At 37.8% G+C, this 15,678-nt stretch overlaps 1 protein-coding gene and 1 pseudogene across 4 annotated transcripts in view; both read right to left on the reverse strand.

Annotated features, from left to right (window-relative positions):
* Positions 1 to 15,678, reverse strand: part of KIF16B (kinesin family member 16B) — a gene marked incomplete at both ends in the record, with an annotated part of 259,483 nt that overhangs the window by 66,177 nt on the left and 177,628 nt on the right. For 2 of the 3 annotated variants that reach the window (XM_084248157.1, XM_084248156.1), the window contains 3 exons: positions 10,931 to 10,981; positions 11,686 to 11,782; positions 13,882 to 14,034. In XM_084248157.1, coding sequence (XP_084104283.1) covers positions 10,931 to 10,981; positions 11,686 to 11,782; positions 13,882 to 14,034 — 301 coding nt within the window. The remainder of the gene's footprint in view (positions 1 to 10,930; positions 10,982 to 11,685; positions 11,783 to 13,881; positions 14,035 to 15,678) is intronic. The other variant, XM_084248158.1, reaches the window with a different exon arrangement.
* On the reverse strand, positions 7,272 to 8,428 carry LOC311179349 (annotated as a pseudogene). Its single transcript has one exon. The product of its transcript is annotated as an uncharacterized misc_RNA (transcript).

Genomic DNA, 15,678 nt, shown 5'->3' on the forward strand with positions numbered 1-15,678 from the left:
TGAAAACTTAATGGAGTGTATAAATTAAGTAGGGATCAGTAATCTGGGGGGAACTGGAACTCATATTTATGCAGACTACCTAAGTCTAAAACAGTCCTTTATAGCACCTGCAATGTGTCATTTTAAAGGTGGTTCTAGATGGGATGAAAGCCACTGCTCCAGTCAGATTCAGAAATATTGTCAGTGTCCCCCACTAGAATGCACAGCCACTGTACATTTCAATCCCATTGATTTCATAAGTAAATGTTGGGTATAGAGAAATGAGTAACTGCAAAAATGACTAGCTGTAAAATACATTAGGGATCTCAAGTCATTTGAGCAGAGAGAAAAATCAAGAGCATGTGTTTCCATCAAATCATTGCTACAAAGTAATTTTTAGAAATTACCTTTTAAGTCAATTTCATGAGAAAAATAGTATTCTCAGGATATAGTGGGAAAGGTTCCTGACATTCTCCTAAACTATGTTTATGTTGGGCAGGAAAGAAAACTATCATAAATGTCTCCTCAATTATTTTTAGTTAAAGTAGCTATATTTTGAATATCTTAAGTTTTAAACTAGACAAGTGAATGTGTGCTGTATCATATTCCATCCCATTATTTAAGGGAGCTTTTAAACTTTTACAGAATTATTTATTTTGGAATCAGTTACAATTTCTCTACACGTGGCAAAGAAGATTTCTTAGACTTGGAAGAGGAAGTTGGTGACAAATGGTAGTAGGAGGTAAAAAATATGAAAGGCTATATGTTCAGAAACACATCTCGCAGCAGATCTGGCATAGATAAATTGTTAAGACATTTCAAGGAATTTTAAATGCACCATGGAGTGGTTTTACTTAGAATTAAAAGGTGAAGGAAAAGTACATAATTAGTATCTTGAATTACATTTCTACACACATAAGAAATATGATATTTAAAATAAGACAATGAATTTTTTTTTCTGATAGCATTTAATTAAATAATGTGCTGTATCAACAAAAAAACTATTTTCTTCCATTATTGAGGAAACACTATAGTCAGGCCTTTAGCCAAGGGAAGCAGAATGAACACAAGCTATATTCTGAATATTCAGATTAGAATCTTCTCTCCTATTCTAGCCCCTTAAAAGGGGGAAAATTAAGGAAATTAATAGAAAGTGGCATTCACATCCACTTAGATCACTGTCAGCACTACAGAAGGTACAAAATGGACCAATTCTGTAGGGAGTCATCAACATTTCCCCCTAAACACTTTAATTACATACCAGATGGCTAAATTCAGTGTATACTTTGACCATGACAAGGTCGATCTAAGCACTGCTATCTGATCTAGAGCTATATGTCTGAGCTTTGCCTCTAGAACACAGATTATGACTGTTTTGTCAAATCAGATGGAACAAAATTATTAATTTTCCTTTATCTGTTCCCAGCATAAGCACACATTTGTAACTTCTCTTTTTTTAACCACAAATGCCATAGTGATAGCTCCAACTACAACTATTGTGTATTAATCACCTACTATGACCCAGCATACTATATCCCAACAATTTGAAAATGGGGTCTGCTGTGGAAATGGTAAGGATGTTATATCCCCAAATATATGCTATGTTGCAAGAAACAGGTAATAAAGAAAAGTCACATGAACAGGTATAATTTATGAATATGGTAAAAAACAAAAATAAGTTTATCGTCATCGTCAGAAGATGAAGCTGCCTACACCTATGCCTTGTGCTAAAACCATGGTATCTTGGAAAGCTCAGTGCCCACAACTGAATTAGATTTTGCTAAAGTATATGGCAACACATGTTACAGGTACATCCTGACCATTCCTGTCAAGTTGAGAACAATAGTATAACATCAAGAAATAACACTCATCTCATTTTAAAGTGAATTTAGAATACTCATATCAGCAAATAGAAATGAGTTCTTAAAGAAAGGAGTATTTCTTAAATTTTGATATTTATCTCTAAAGATCAATTACCCAGAAAATGAAAAACTGTGTTAAGACAAAGATATTTGTGAAATATCTTATTTACCCTTATTATCCTTTAGGCAAATACAAAAGATCTGGCTAACATTTCCACTTCATGATTCTAATCAGAATAGATTATTTCATCCATACAGATCTAAAGTGATCAACATTGTTTCAATGTTTGGAAATACTAGATACCTGATGAAAGTTTCAACTTGCAACTACTAAAAATGTCACCATTTTTCTCTTAATGATTAAAGATTTCTTCCTATAATGGCCATTGTTTCTGCATAACTTATCATTAAACTGATGATCGCAAACATGGCAACAGCTGCAACATGACTCTCACTACCAAACATTAATACAGAATCTTGGGTCACTCAGGAGACAAAATTCGTATGTTCTCCCTTCTATTCTACAATGTCTTTGATTAGCCATGAAAAGCACCACTCATCTTCACTCACTGATTTTTACTGAGCTCTGCTTTAGATTCAAACTGTGATAAATTCTAAGGTGCAGGAGAAATTAAAGTGGAGGTGGGGGTGGGAGACCGGAGGAGGTTTGTGAGGGCTCACAATCAGGTTTCTATAGCACATAATATTTATCCTTCCAGCTAAAGGAGCAACATTAAGTATACAGGTTATCTGTATCACATTTACACTATGACTTTATCCAAGATTTCTTATGTAGGAGCTAAAAATGCAGATAGCAAAAAAGTGACTTAAGGTTCAAGCAAAGAAACAATTTTCACAGACACTGGTGAGGCCATTCACAGGGAGAAAAATCAAAACTCATAAAAAGAGAAATAAACTTTAATGTCTAGAAATTTCTAGAAAAGTTTTCAAGCTAAAAAAAATCAATTTGGCAAGTATTTGAAACATCCATTTCTAGCACAGTCATTCCTATTTAAAAAAATCAGTACAAAATTTACTCCAAAAATATTAGGAACCATCATAACTTGGAGGTGACTTTGGTGTTGTGGAAAGAATATATGTTCTGGAATAAGATGTGGATTTGAGTCCAATTCTCAATCAAAGGATCTTGAGTGAAATCCCCAAATAGGGAATGGTGATCAATGAAAGTTATTCCTCCATTCCAGTAGGAACACTATGGGGCTCAAAAGTACATGGGACAGAACTCCATACAATATAAACTACAATATAAACAAGTTGGGATTGTAATACACTGCATCTTCAACAATAAAAGATTTAAACCAGATAAACCAGATATTAAAAAGAGGAGGAATGATTTAATATAGGCTTTACTTCTCACTAACTGAATCATTTGATTTCATTTCTTATAAAGCAGGCTTTCACACATTATAAGAGTGCATCCTTAACAGGATATTGGATGGCGGTTGTTTGGAAAATGTGCTGTATAAGAAATAGCAGATAGACTGAAGAGTCTCTCTGGAGGTGAAGAAGAAAAATCAGAGATAAGGGGGATAACTATTTACACTGAAAGGTTGTGATACAGAAAGCATGTTGAATAGGCCTATTCTTTCTCCTATGGAAGAGTGTCACAAATGGCAGGACTGTGCAGGTGGAGACCTTGCATGGAAGGTGATGGAAACTACAGTTTAATAAAGAGAACAGTTCCCAATGAACAAACTGCTTCAGAGGCAGACAGTGACCATTAATGTGAATTGGAAAGCAAACTGAAATAATTAATTTTAAAGGGCCCATGACATATGTTCTTCCCACTAATGCTATATTTCCTTTAGGAATAAAATCCTACAAATCTTATCTGAATTTTATCTTTAATATCCTTGGGAACCCTAACATAATATATTTATGGTAGACTGAATTACTGATCCCAATTCTTCTCTCCCCTCTAGCAGCATTAATAGTAGTATTACTATTATTAGCAGTAGCATTAGTAGTGTGTATTCTTTATCTTGTCATAGCTTGTTGGTACAGGATGTATTTTCTTGCCCCTTGACTTTGGACTTGGCCATCTGATTTGTTTGGCCACTGGGTGTTCCCAAAATGGTTGACATTTTATGCTTTCTGTTATCATCATGATTGCCACAGTATGTTTAGCACAGATTCCAAAATGAGACATGAAGAGCAGATGAACCATAGCTGAGCAGCAGATGACCTGTACTCTGCAACAAAAACACCTCAACCATTAATGAGAAATAAAAAGCTTTTTGTTGTTGCTATTGTTGTATGCCACTGAATTTTTGAGGGTGGTTTGTTATTTGGCAATAGTTGACTGATAGGACATCTATCACACAAGATATTTTAAGGGATGAAGCAGTACTGTCTAAGATGCATACTAAAGGCTGTGTAAATAAAATTAAAAAAAAAAACCTCATTGGAAAACTGACCTATCCAACAAGTCAATTTGACTATCAAAGAAACATTAATAAAAGTGCTCTAAACTATTTATCATACAAAGCTTTAAATAATCTAGGGAAAAGAATGTAAATAAAAGTTTCTGTAATTACTACTGCTGGAAGATTAGTACTCTCGAAGGATACATATACACACATACATACATTTATATATAATGAAAACAGGGAGACAAACAGTTTTGAAATGTTTTTCAACAAAGACTAAATAAATCCATCCTGCCAAACACAAGTCTGTAAAACAGGCAGCTGTGAGCAAAATGGATTTTAATCAAAATCAGATGAAATCACTGTTTCAAAAGTACTCAAAGAGGTATTGTCTAGAATGCATTAACAGGTCCCATGATGTAATACTTATGCCTATATTACAACAATGCAAAATGTTACATAACAAAGTATGTATGAAGCTATTTTTTTTTTCCATGCAAAAACTCATTACAACTGAGAGGATGTTCCATTAGGCTGGATAGGGAGACTCTCATACTTGCTCTCTAATGTAGCATCATGGGTGCAGAACCCTCAAGAGCCAGCGGAGCCAGAGGGAGACTGCTACAGTACATCGGCATAAACACTAATACACTGGCTTCTACAGACATTATGACAACCTAAATACTTACTTCATGGATAGTAAATCAAATTCTCATTATCAACAACCATATTTGATAGCAAGGTAAAAAGTGTTCTTAGGTGAAAGAAATGACAAGTAACATCTGAACACCAGAGGCTATTTCTGCTCTGTGGTGAGACCTGAATGTAATCCTTACAGTGGCCTCGTTGAATCACAAAGCAGAATGAGAAACCATAATGAACATATGACTTTTACACAATGCCCATATTTGCTGCAGGTTTCATCTATGAACAACATTAAAGACCATAATATAGAAGACAATAAAATTAAGTGGTTTTATCTGTGCGAACGAGCAAGTCTGTATAATTTTTCTCTCTCTTTGGTAAAATTAAGGACTACATTGTTTCTATTTACAACCATAGTATCCCTCTGCTAGCACCTGAAATTCCATTTCCTCTGGTTTTCATAATCAATTCTGATCTTTTTTATCTAGGATATATCATACAATATTGAAAGGTGAATGCAAAATATATTAACTAAAAAAGTTTAAAAATATGAAAATAAATTAGGAGAAATATTATTGATGAGATCTTAAAAGACTGTCTTGGTTCATTTTAGAAATCTTTTCCATGACATAAGATCTATCAGGCAAGATTGTGATAAGCTAACTCATTTAATGATGTCCTCATCACAGACTCAAAAGATTTTACATGTTAAGACAACAGTCAGGGTATGTATGTTGTATGTTGTACATATGTATGGGGGTGGGTAGGAGGGAAAAGATTGTGGAACCAACCAAAATATGCTCCATCTAAAATCATTTGAATTCTAAAGCCTGAAAGAGACAAAACTGCCTCCACTCAAGCAAGGCTGTAGCCATCAGTATGTAGCTACATAGTTTCCTGTCTTTTGCAATTTACCTCCCCAGAAAGGAGGTAGAGAAAAATTAAAGATGACAATGTAGAAGTGAGTAGCTTGTTGTGATACCTGTGAGGGAAGAGGGAACATCTTCACTCCCTGGCCAAGCTTAAATTTCTGGCTAGGCCAGGCTTTGACACTGTCTCTACCACAGAGTAAGGAATATAACATTTATGTCATACGTTTTCCGAAGATGTAATGACCCTTGCATGCCAGGGCTGAAATGAATGACTTCATGGAGACATTAACTGGCTCAGCTGGATATTACACTGGACGAGTAGCTGCTTGGAGTTAAGCAAGATCCTGGCTGGGAATGGAAGGAGAACGGATGGCATTTTGAAGAGGTACATTTCCTTCCTTCTGAGTCTTTGGGATTTAATAGAACACACATGCCCAAGGGTCAAAACACTGACAGAATAACTCAAAAAAATTAATAAATAAATATAGAGAGAGTAAAAAAGGAGAGATTTGGAAGAGCCCAGTGTTAAGCCAACTGATGACTACATAGTACTTCATAAGGAGAGAAGCCCTATCTGAGGCTGAGATGGCTAGAAACTCATCTAGAGTTTTCTAGAGGTTTCCACCAGGCACAGCTCACTCAGGTCAGCAGAACACCTTGGTCAGACCGACTGATGGGTCAGGTGAGAGGCAAAAGGGGGGGGATCAGGGAAAAATGCCAAATGTCTTTGAGGTGACCCCATATTTGATGATAACATCAAGAAATTGCTAGAAAAAGTTAAGAGTTGGAAATAAAGAACCTTTCCAGGATAGAAATACAAAAGCTCAGTGAAAGAATTGGCATGTGGGGGCATGTGGCAAATAGGAAGAGTACTCAAAGCAAGGCGCAGAAACCACACAGGTTGAAAAGGAATGTTCCACAAGTCTGAAAGGAGGAAGGAAAGGTAATTAGCATAAGGAGACTTCAGGGCATACAATGTGGTCTCCATCCTACCCATCACAGTGATGGGCAAAGATTCTAAATCCCTGGCTCTTTTCAGGAAGCTTGATGCATCACTAATGTGCTCTGCCACAAAGCTGTCCTACTCATGGCTAAAATGGAGGATGTCAAAGAAGTTAACTGCCAACCCCGGCACTTTTTCAGGCAGCACAAATTAGCCTGCTGAAATCCAGCAGACGCAGTTTCCAAGTCGTCGTACTACAAGTCGACTTGGAGCCAACACAATCAGAAATGCTTTAATCACCTCACAAATAATGAGGCAGACCCAAATTTACAAGGCTGAATTTCAAGAACAGGAAGCAAAGTGGCAATACAGATATTATATCAGTGTTCTCTATCCACTTTTATTTTATTTTAGATATTAAAAACATTGACATTTTCTACTTAGAGGTGTGCGTTTTTCCAGTTTCAAATCAATTAGCTACACTGAGAATCAGTCCTTGAGTGTTTTCATCATGTTCATTTTATTAAAGTTCACACAAGATATACAGAGTATTTTTATATTTCTCTACCCTAGAGCCTTGTCAAATTGAGATCAGACACAGAGCCTCTTCCTGAGAGTTTAGGGTCAGTTTCCAGACCTCAGGTGCCACATTCTTACTGGCCGGAAGACACAATGGGCTGTTGAACAACTGGACATTCTGAGCCTCCAGACAGTGTTCGGCCTGACTAGTTCCTGAATCTGAAGAGAGTTTGAGTTTTTGTAAGAAGAAAAATTCAACTGTTGGTAATTTTTTCTTCTCTGGAACAACAACACCCCTGAATTCCTTTAAAGCACAGCATTTGATCACATCAAATTGTTTTTGTGCAGAAGGTGTGTTTAGAGAACAAGCATAAGGGTGGAAAACGCGATCTTCCCACACAAGAGCAATGTGGGTGGTCGGTAGGACAAGTGACTGGTAGCAGTCCTGGCTGGAGTCACCCTCAACTCTGACTGTCATGTAGAATAATAACTGGACCTCCGCCAGAGAGGGAATGCTAGTTTCCATGAAGGAAGTAAATCAGGTCAACTAAGGTATTGTGGAATTTGGATGACAACCAAACTCCGTTTGCCAAAACTAAATCAGGAATTTCTGCTTTCCAATCAAGTGAAAGCTGAACCAGATCTTGTTGGAGTAAAAGATGATTAGTGCAGGCAGCAAACTCAGACTCAGATACCAGGACACAGAGGAGGTCATGGCATATCTGTTGACAGAGGTTTTTGTTGTAACTAAATACAGTGAGCAGGAGACTCTCAGCAGAGGCCAGGAATCGAATGCTCTGTCCACCAAAGCCAATTTGAATCTCCTGTAGATCAGACAGAGGTAGAGCATGAAAAATTCCCACTGAGCTGGGTTGGTTATAAGACACAACCAACGCATATAAAGTTGAACAAAGCAGGAGCAAGCAAGCTGCCGGGGGTCTGGTTCTATGCAGTTAGCAACAGTAAGCCAGTAAATGCCTTTGAATCATTCATGTCACTCAAAAGTTCTGGTAGGGAACAAGTCACATGCTCAAGAAAGTCTTTTAAAGGGCATTCTTGAAGTTTCAGCATCTGGTCTGGGAATTGCACAAGGGTCTGCTTCAACACAGAGCTCTTTCCAGCATCTTCATATTCCAGTTGGAAACTTGAGCTTGGCAAGGCATCTGGTAACTCTGCAGCTGTGGAGGCAGGAAGGAGGCCTGGTGCTCTGCAAGGCATGGTGTGCTCTGCTGGCCTGGCAGCCCCTGTCTCTTTGCTGCTGCTGTCGCCACTCTGAGCTAGGGGAGAGTGAAATTCTGATGATGCCCTGCGAGACTTCAAGGGTGTGCCCAGTGGTAAGTGTTTCAGAAATGGCAGCCATCTGATAAAAGCTGAGATGTGGGAGAGGAGCCCCCCTGAGTCATGCAAGCTCCTCGTGTTGCTGATCACATTCGTGCTAGCCTCTCACAGGTGACAGCTAGTATCTTTATAAAATTCTAAGAGCCTTTGGTGAAAATATCCCAACCTACTGTTTCCTTCTGTGCTGGTACTTATTAGTGACTCTGAAGAACCAGATTTTTCAGCAGCTCTTTCTCAGCAGCTCTTTCTCAGCTTGCTGCTTGCTCCAAAACACTGAGGCTGGTACACTCTGAGGACAGTCACAGGATGCACTCTCCTCACTGGAAATACTTGCTGAAAGGACAAAGGAGAGTAACTGGCCCTGCCTGGTCTGCTTGTTTCCACTGCTTATAGATACTTCCCGGGATGTGTGTTGCAGCAAAGTCCAGCCAGACTGAATTCCCACACAGTGTTCATCTTTACCAATCATCAATTCACTGAAGTTTTCTGACTTAGCTTGCAAATGGTCTACATTGCTGGTATTGCTTTCATTTAAAAAAGAGATTTTAGGCAGATTAAAACATTCTGGTTGAATACTGCCCAGGTTCTCAGGACCACTGTATTTTCAGTCACTCCTCTGCACCTCATGTGATGAGGGCTGATCCCTCCGCCAGTGGGTTTGAGCCAGCAATGCTGAGGAGGGAGTTAAAGGGCCTGAGAGGTTCCAGGTCATGGGAAGATTCTGGTGGTTGTTCTGATCCACCTCCACTCTCTTCTCTTCAATGACACTGGAAGTGTCAATGACATCTCTGGGCAGAATCTGGGCAATATAACTTTTCTGTTCAAGATGTCAAAAACAGTTGAAATGGAAATGTGGTAGCATGTTTTGTGATTCTTTTGTACATGATGATTCTTGCAGTCATTGGTTTCATTGTATGCATTAATTCAGAGGCTTAATCAAAAGCCTAAGTCATTTGTATTGATTGATATATGATTTAAAAACAGAAGATATGATTCACACATAGAACATCAATTACCATATCATATATCTTAGAGAAGTGTGAAGTATTTTGAGATATATATGTAGATCCACAGTATCCATTTCCTGGTTGAGTACTTCATTTACTCTAAAGTAAATCTTAAAATATTTGACCTGATTTTCAAAATGATCAAATTTTATTTTTAAAGTAAGTCCATGACCTTTTGTCCAAAATGCAAAAGAAATCAGGACATATATAATGAAATCAGATAGCAAAGCAAAAAGAAACTGACAAGTCTTCAACCCAACTCATGTTTCTCTCACTTCTCGATTTGTTTTATGAGAGGTCTTAGTTATCTGCCCTGGTTAGACTACCTTTACCATAGCTACAAAGCAGAATTAAGGGGCCTCCCCTGGTGGCGCAGAGGTTGAGCACAGGGCTGCGAAGCTGCCCACAGCCTCTGCAATGCCAGTTCAGGGTCCCACATGGTGCGACAGACCTCTCCTGCTGCACCCGCTGCTCCCCTCAGCAGTGTATTTCATCAGTCTGCCTGTTCTGGTCCTTGCTCTGGCTCTGGTGAATCCTCTCACCCTCCCAGGCTTCTGACTATACCCAATGCTTGTATAAATAAATAAATAAATAAATCTTTAAAAAAAAAAAAAAAAGCAGAATTAGGAAAGGTAAGGTCCTATTCTTCACAAGATTACCCAATAAGGATGTAGGTGTTCAGAGGAAGATGATGCCATTATTGGATTACTGGATAAAAGGTGTGGCAGTGGCCAAAGCGAGTAAAACTGCTGTAGAGACCCATCTATAACCTTCTGCTTTCTATCCAGTAAAATATAGACACCATTCATAAGAGATGTCTACCACTAGTAGTTTTGTTTCTTCACTTTTTTGATTTAGGAATAGACAGCAAGGACAAGTCCCTCATTGGGGAAAACATAAGTAAAATCATACAAATTGTATGTCCAAATAAACCTTGGTTTGACAATCTACCAGAGAAGCAAGCGTATCAACCAGAGTATTTCCTTTGTACTACAGCCAATTTGGAGTCTATAAAACAAGCAGGGTTTTAAAAACATCAAGAAGTGCTCAGTTTCATTTTCAAACCCCATATCTGATTCTGATTATATAATTCTGTCTTTTAAATGCAGACCAAGGGAAAGGATACAGTTACGGAGGAAAAGCCGAGCAAAGGCCTCCACCACAGCTACATGCCATTCAAATAAAGTCAAAGCAGTTTTAAACTGCAGGATTCCATTTAATTTTAAGTCCATATAATAGCTTGCCTTCCCTATTAGCCATTAATCTCACTGGGACTTCAAAATTCTAATTATGCAACTAAACATTAAGAAAATTTAATCACACGAGCATGGCATAATTTAAGGCGACCCTATCAATCTGAAAAATCATTACCTACCTCATATTTTAGCTTACGTTGAATGGTACCATTGTGAAGTTTCTCATTATTCTGAAAAGAAAATAAAAAGCCCTCCATATTAAATTATAGTATGTTCATAGAAGGGAAGAGAACTGATTTGATTAGAAATATTTATGGGAACAAAATTTTAAAGAAACATACTTGTCACTCAACAATGACAACCCTTCTATCCCCAAGGTAAACATGACTCTATCGATCCATCTGCTTAAAAGAAAACTGAGCTATTTTTCCTGATCTTAAAATTCTAAGAATAATATTCAAAGAGAGATTTCCTTAGGACACTTTTTTGCAGGATAGAAATAAAGTATCCTTAATTTGATAAAAATCAACTTATCACAAATATGTATCTTCTCAAAGGCAAAAATTGTATTTACTTGGTGTAATTTATCAAACAAATTAAATCCTTAAGGAAATTTATTGCATTTTTTGAGAAAACAGAAAATGTTACATGTAGAATTTTTATAAATCAAAGTAAATAAAACATTTTAGGAGACTTTATATTCACTTAAAAATATCCCCCAGGAGTTCAAAAATTTTTAGTTTATTCTTTAATTAATACTATTTGTAAACCATCACAAGTTCCACACAAGCATTATTTAATGTTTCTAGAATATTTTGCATCTCAATTTTTTTCACTGAGAAACATAATGAAAGACCTCATCACCACCACCAATAACTTATTGAAGGGTCATGGTGAAAAAGAGTGGCTGTATCATCTGGTTCCTCCAGCTCACCTTTGTCATATCTGCTGATGTATTACTGTCGTTGCCAATCACACGATGCAAATCCTGAAGCCGTCTTTGGACTTCCTCTTCAATGTAAGCACTGATCCTGAAAACAACGGGGGGGGGGGTGTAACTGAGTATTTTTAACCACACAGGACATTTTGAGATTTCTTTATCACGCCCTTCATGACAGGAAACTTTCTTTCTGATTCCAAATACCAAGCAACAACTTTGGGCCTTAAACATCTTTCCTAGTAAGACATCTAGTGCCATGTGCTCACACTATCTGGGTTTTACCCAAATAAGAGAGAACTAGACAATCAACAGAATAACACAAGTTTGGGAATGGAAGGGGGACTAAGTGATCTCATCTAACTCTGTGCCATTATGAAATCAGATAGCAAAGCAAAAAGAAACTGACAAGTCTTCAACCCAACTCATGTTTCTCTCACTTCTCGATTTGTTTTATGAGAGGTCTTAGTTATCTGCCCTGGTTAGACTACCTTTACCATAGCTACAAAGCAGAATTAAGGGGCCTCCCCTGGTGGCGCAGAGGTTGAGCACAGGGCTGCGAAGGTAGACGGAATCAGATACTGATTGCTGGGTAGACAGAATCAGACACTGGCTTTAGAAGGCTCTGTGTTCTGAGGACTCACTCCGAGACCCAACACTTTACACATCAAGTCTCAGTTTCCTCATACAGAAAATGTTGAATGGTGATTACTATTTCTCACATCACAAGAGGAGGAAAGATCTTACAGGAAGAGTAGTAAAAGGAAAAGAAAAAAAAAGTGGGAACACTTTCTAGAATTTTTCACTAGTATGCCAGAACAATGCCTCTCATTGGCCCTATTCTGTCTTATCTCACCAACTGGAATATTGCACCTGGTCAAGAGAGTTCACATTTTAAGTCTCTACCTTCCAAAATGACTGGCACAGGAACAAGAGAGTGAAATTTAAAGAAACCTAAGAAAGTCAGAAAACAGTTGACTTTCGAGGCAGTTGTCAACTAATTGGTATCCCATATAATGTTGGTGATGTTGCATTAAGCACAACCATTCAGTCAGCAGAATCAGACTAAAGAATTAGTTTCTTCTAAAATCTCTCTAGTCATTCTCATTGTCCAAATGGAAGGCTTATTACTCAGTTCTAGGATCTCCCTTTCCCAATAAAGACATGAATTTTTTTAAGTAGATGGTTTGGCATGTTTATATGTTACTACACTAAAAAAAAACCAAAAAGGCTGATTTCATTTTTCTAAGCACATGCATAATCCATAATAAACATTTCTGTACTATTGACCATGGCTAAACGGTTTTCTGAAATGTTAGGTAGAGAAATTAATATTTTAGGTAAAATAGACCAGAGGATGAAGTTAAGGTGATGAAGTATTTACCTTTCAATATTTAAAAGAAAGTCATGTGCAGCTAAACCTGCACCAAGGCCAATAATAAATTACTTCCCCAGATCTTTACTTCAATTTTAAACTAGCCCTGCAGAAGATACAGACCTACGTATGTTTCAAGGACTACAGAGACTCATGTCATTCTGAGTAACTCTGGATATCCAAATACATTACTACCTAGTACCTGGGGCTCAGGACAGCCCAATTTGAAATGTCCCCATGGCACAGATCATTTGAGGAAAATAATTCATTTTCTTATAGGCAAAGGATGATTTATTCAATTTATCTGAGAGCTCTAAGTCACAAAGTAATTCACAGTGCCACCCAAGTTAAACATTATGTTGCTATAGCAATATCAAAAAACATTTTCACCATCATTCTGAACATACTGGTATAGTTTTTGTAACACACTTCAGCTATTTGTAATCAGTGACATTTATAAAGTAACTGTCAGCATCAGATCCTCCTTCTTAGTACAATTCATTTCAATCTACTTCATTGTTCATTTTGACCTGGCATTGTGTCACTCCTTTCTGGATGATCTGGTTTCCCTGGACCTTATAATTCTATCCGCTCACATAAACTACTTGCAACAACATCCCTTGGATTTGACTGGCTAGTTCCCTTCCAATGATACTTCATTCCACCATTCGCTGGGTAGCTATTGATGAAAACAAAATACTTCTTAGGGACATGTATTACTTGTAACCTTTGATAGATGTAAATTGGCCAGTATGAAGCACAATGGCTATTAAATCACATCAACAATGCAGGCATGGCATCAATTTAATGTTCATTACCTGGCATCCATCAGAGGGACCAGATGAGATTTTTCAGCACTGGATGGTAAGCTGGAAGAAGCAGCCTTCCCCTCCAAGGTCCCATGATGCCCTGTGTGAACACCATCAACCTCACAGATCTTCTGCTTCAACTGCTGGATTTCATGTTCTAACCTACAGAGATGGGAATTAAATGGATTCAATCATTAATTGTATTTCCAGAGCATATTCACTGGGTGGGATGTTGTTCCAGGAACCATGGAGAATCAAGACAAAAACTCTTTGTACAAGGACACACAAAAAAAAATTAATTCAAAAGGAAACCTGTACTGCTGTGTTTATTGCAGCACTATTTACAATAGGTAAGATACGGAAACAACCTAAATGCCCCCAAATAGGTGACTGGATCAAGAAGATGTGGTATATATATACACCGTGGAATACTATTCAACAATCAAAAAAGATAAATTCATGCCATTTGCAGCTGGGAAGGATTAAGCTCAGTGAAATAAGTTAGAAGAAAAAAATATATTGGATGGTTTCATTTATAGGAGCAATACAGGGGAATCAAATAAGGGATCAGGAAAAAAAAGACAAAACTAGCAGGTAACTATAAATCATAGACATTCAGCATGGAAGAGTGAGGGAGAGGGATTAAAACAGGGGTGGGAAAAGCCAAGAAACTATGGTGATGGTTCATGGGTAACTTAGTGGTGGGAATTTTATGGGGACTACACCTGAAATGAGAAAGCAAACTGTATAAAAATGAACAATGATGTAAAAATACACATATAAAAATCTTTGTACAAAGACAAACTCTTTATCAAAGACATTTACCTTCTAGCAGAAAGGACACACACACGATAAGACACTATATAAGGCAGTAATAGGCTACAATAGGGGCTCAGAACAGTGCTGCAGGTATCCAAAAGTTAGAGAGAGCTTTACTGTCAAAGACAAAGATGTGCCCACTGTATTCCAAGCAAAACCTCAGAGGTGGGTGTATGGGTCTGGGTCCTCTACCCCTGCTTCAAAAGTGGCTGATATTGAGTACATTATAAGGATCCCACTAAATATTTCTGCTTGCAAAAGAGGGCTAGGGTCAACAAGTTGTACAAAACCACAAATCTAGAAACACATTCATGGTCAAGGCAGTTCTGAGCCTTTAGAGGCCAACTGAAATTTGGATATTTGGAGATGATATAGAAGATTCTCCAGGTAAAGAAAGCAATATAACTAAAGGGCTAAGCCAAGAAAACGAGGAATCTACTTTGGTCAAGGCAAAGGGCATGGAAAGAAGAAACAGGTGAAAGATCTATGAAAGAAGGCTGAGTATTTCAAGAAATTAAAACAAAGCATAAATTGTTGAACAAAACATTTGTTTCTAATGATAAATGATACAACTAATATGAGGTCAAGTATGTGTAAGGCCATTCTCACATGGGCCCAGGCCTCCTTGAATGCAGGGCCATCAGGCTAGAAGGCCCAGCCTCTGAGTAAATTTGGCCCAAGGAACAAAAGGTGCACCCCAGTCACTATGTGAACTGGGATAAGTGAATGAAATTTGGGTCTCAATCTTATATATCAAGTGAGAGTACCCATCACTTTCTCTAGATTCCTTCAGCTCCAAATCCAAAAATCAGAGATTCAAACTTCAGATGCTGCAGCATGATGTTACCTGCATTCAGTGTCACCAGCAGCAACCTGGCTGCTCCATGCTCATTATGAAAGCCAAGTTCTTAACTCTCAGAAATGTGACTTACAGGGACAGCAGGGTTAGCCCTCATGAATTCCATAAGAGGCAATGCCCAGCTTAAC

This window comes from Talpa europaea, assembly GCF_964194135.1.
Source record: "Talpa europaea genome assembly, chromosome: 11".
NCBI lineage: Eukaryota > Metazoa > Chordata > Mammalia > Eulipotyphla > Talpidae > Talpa > Talpa europaea.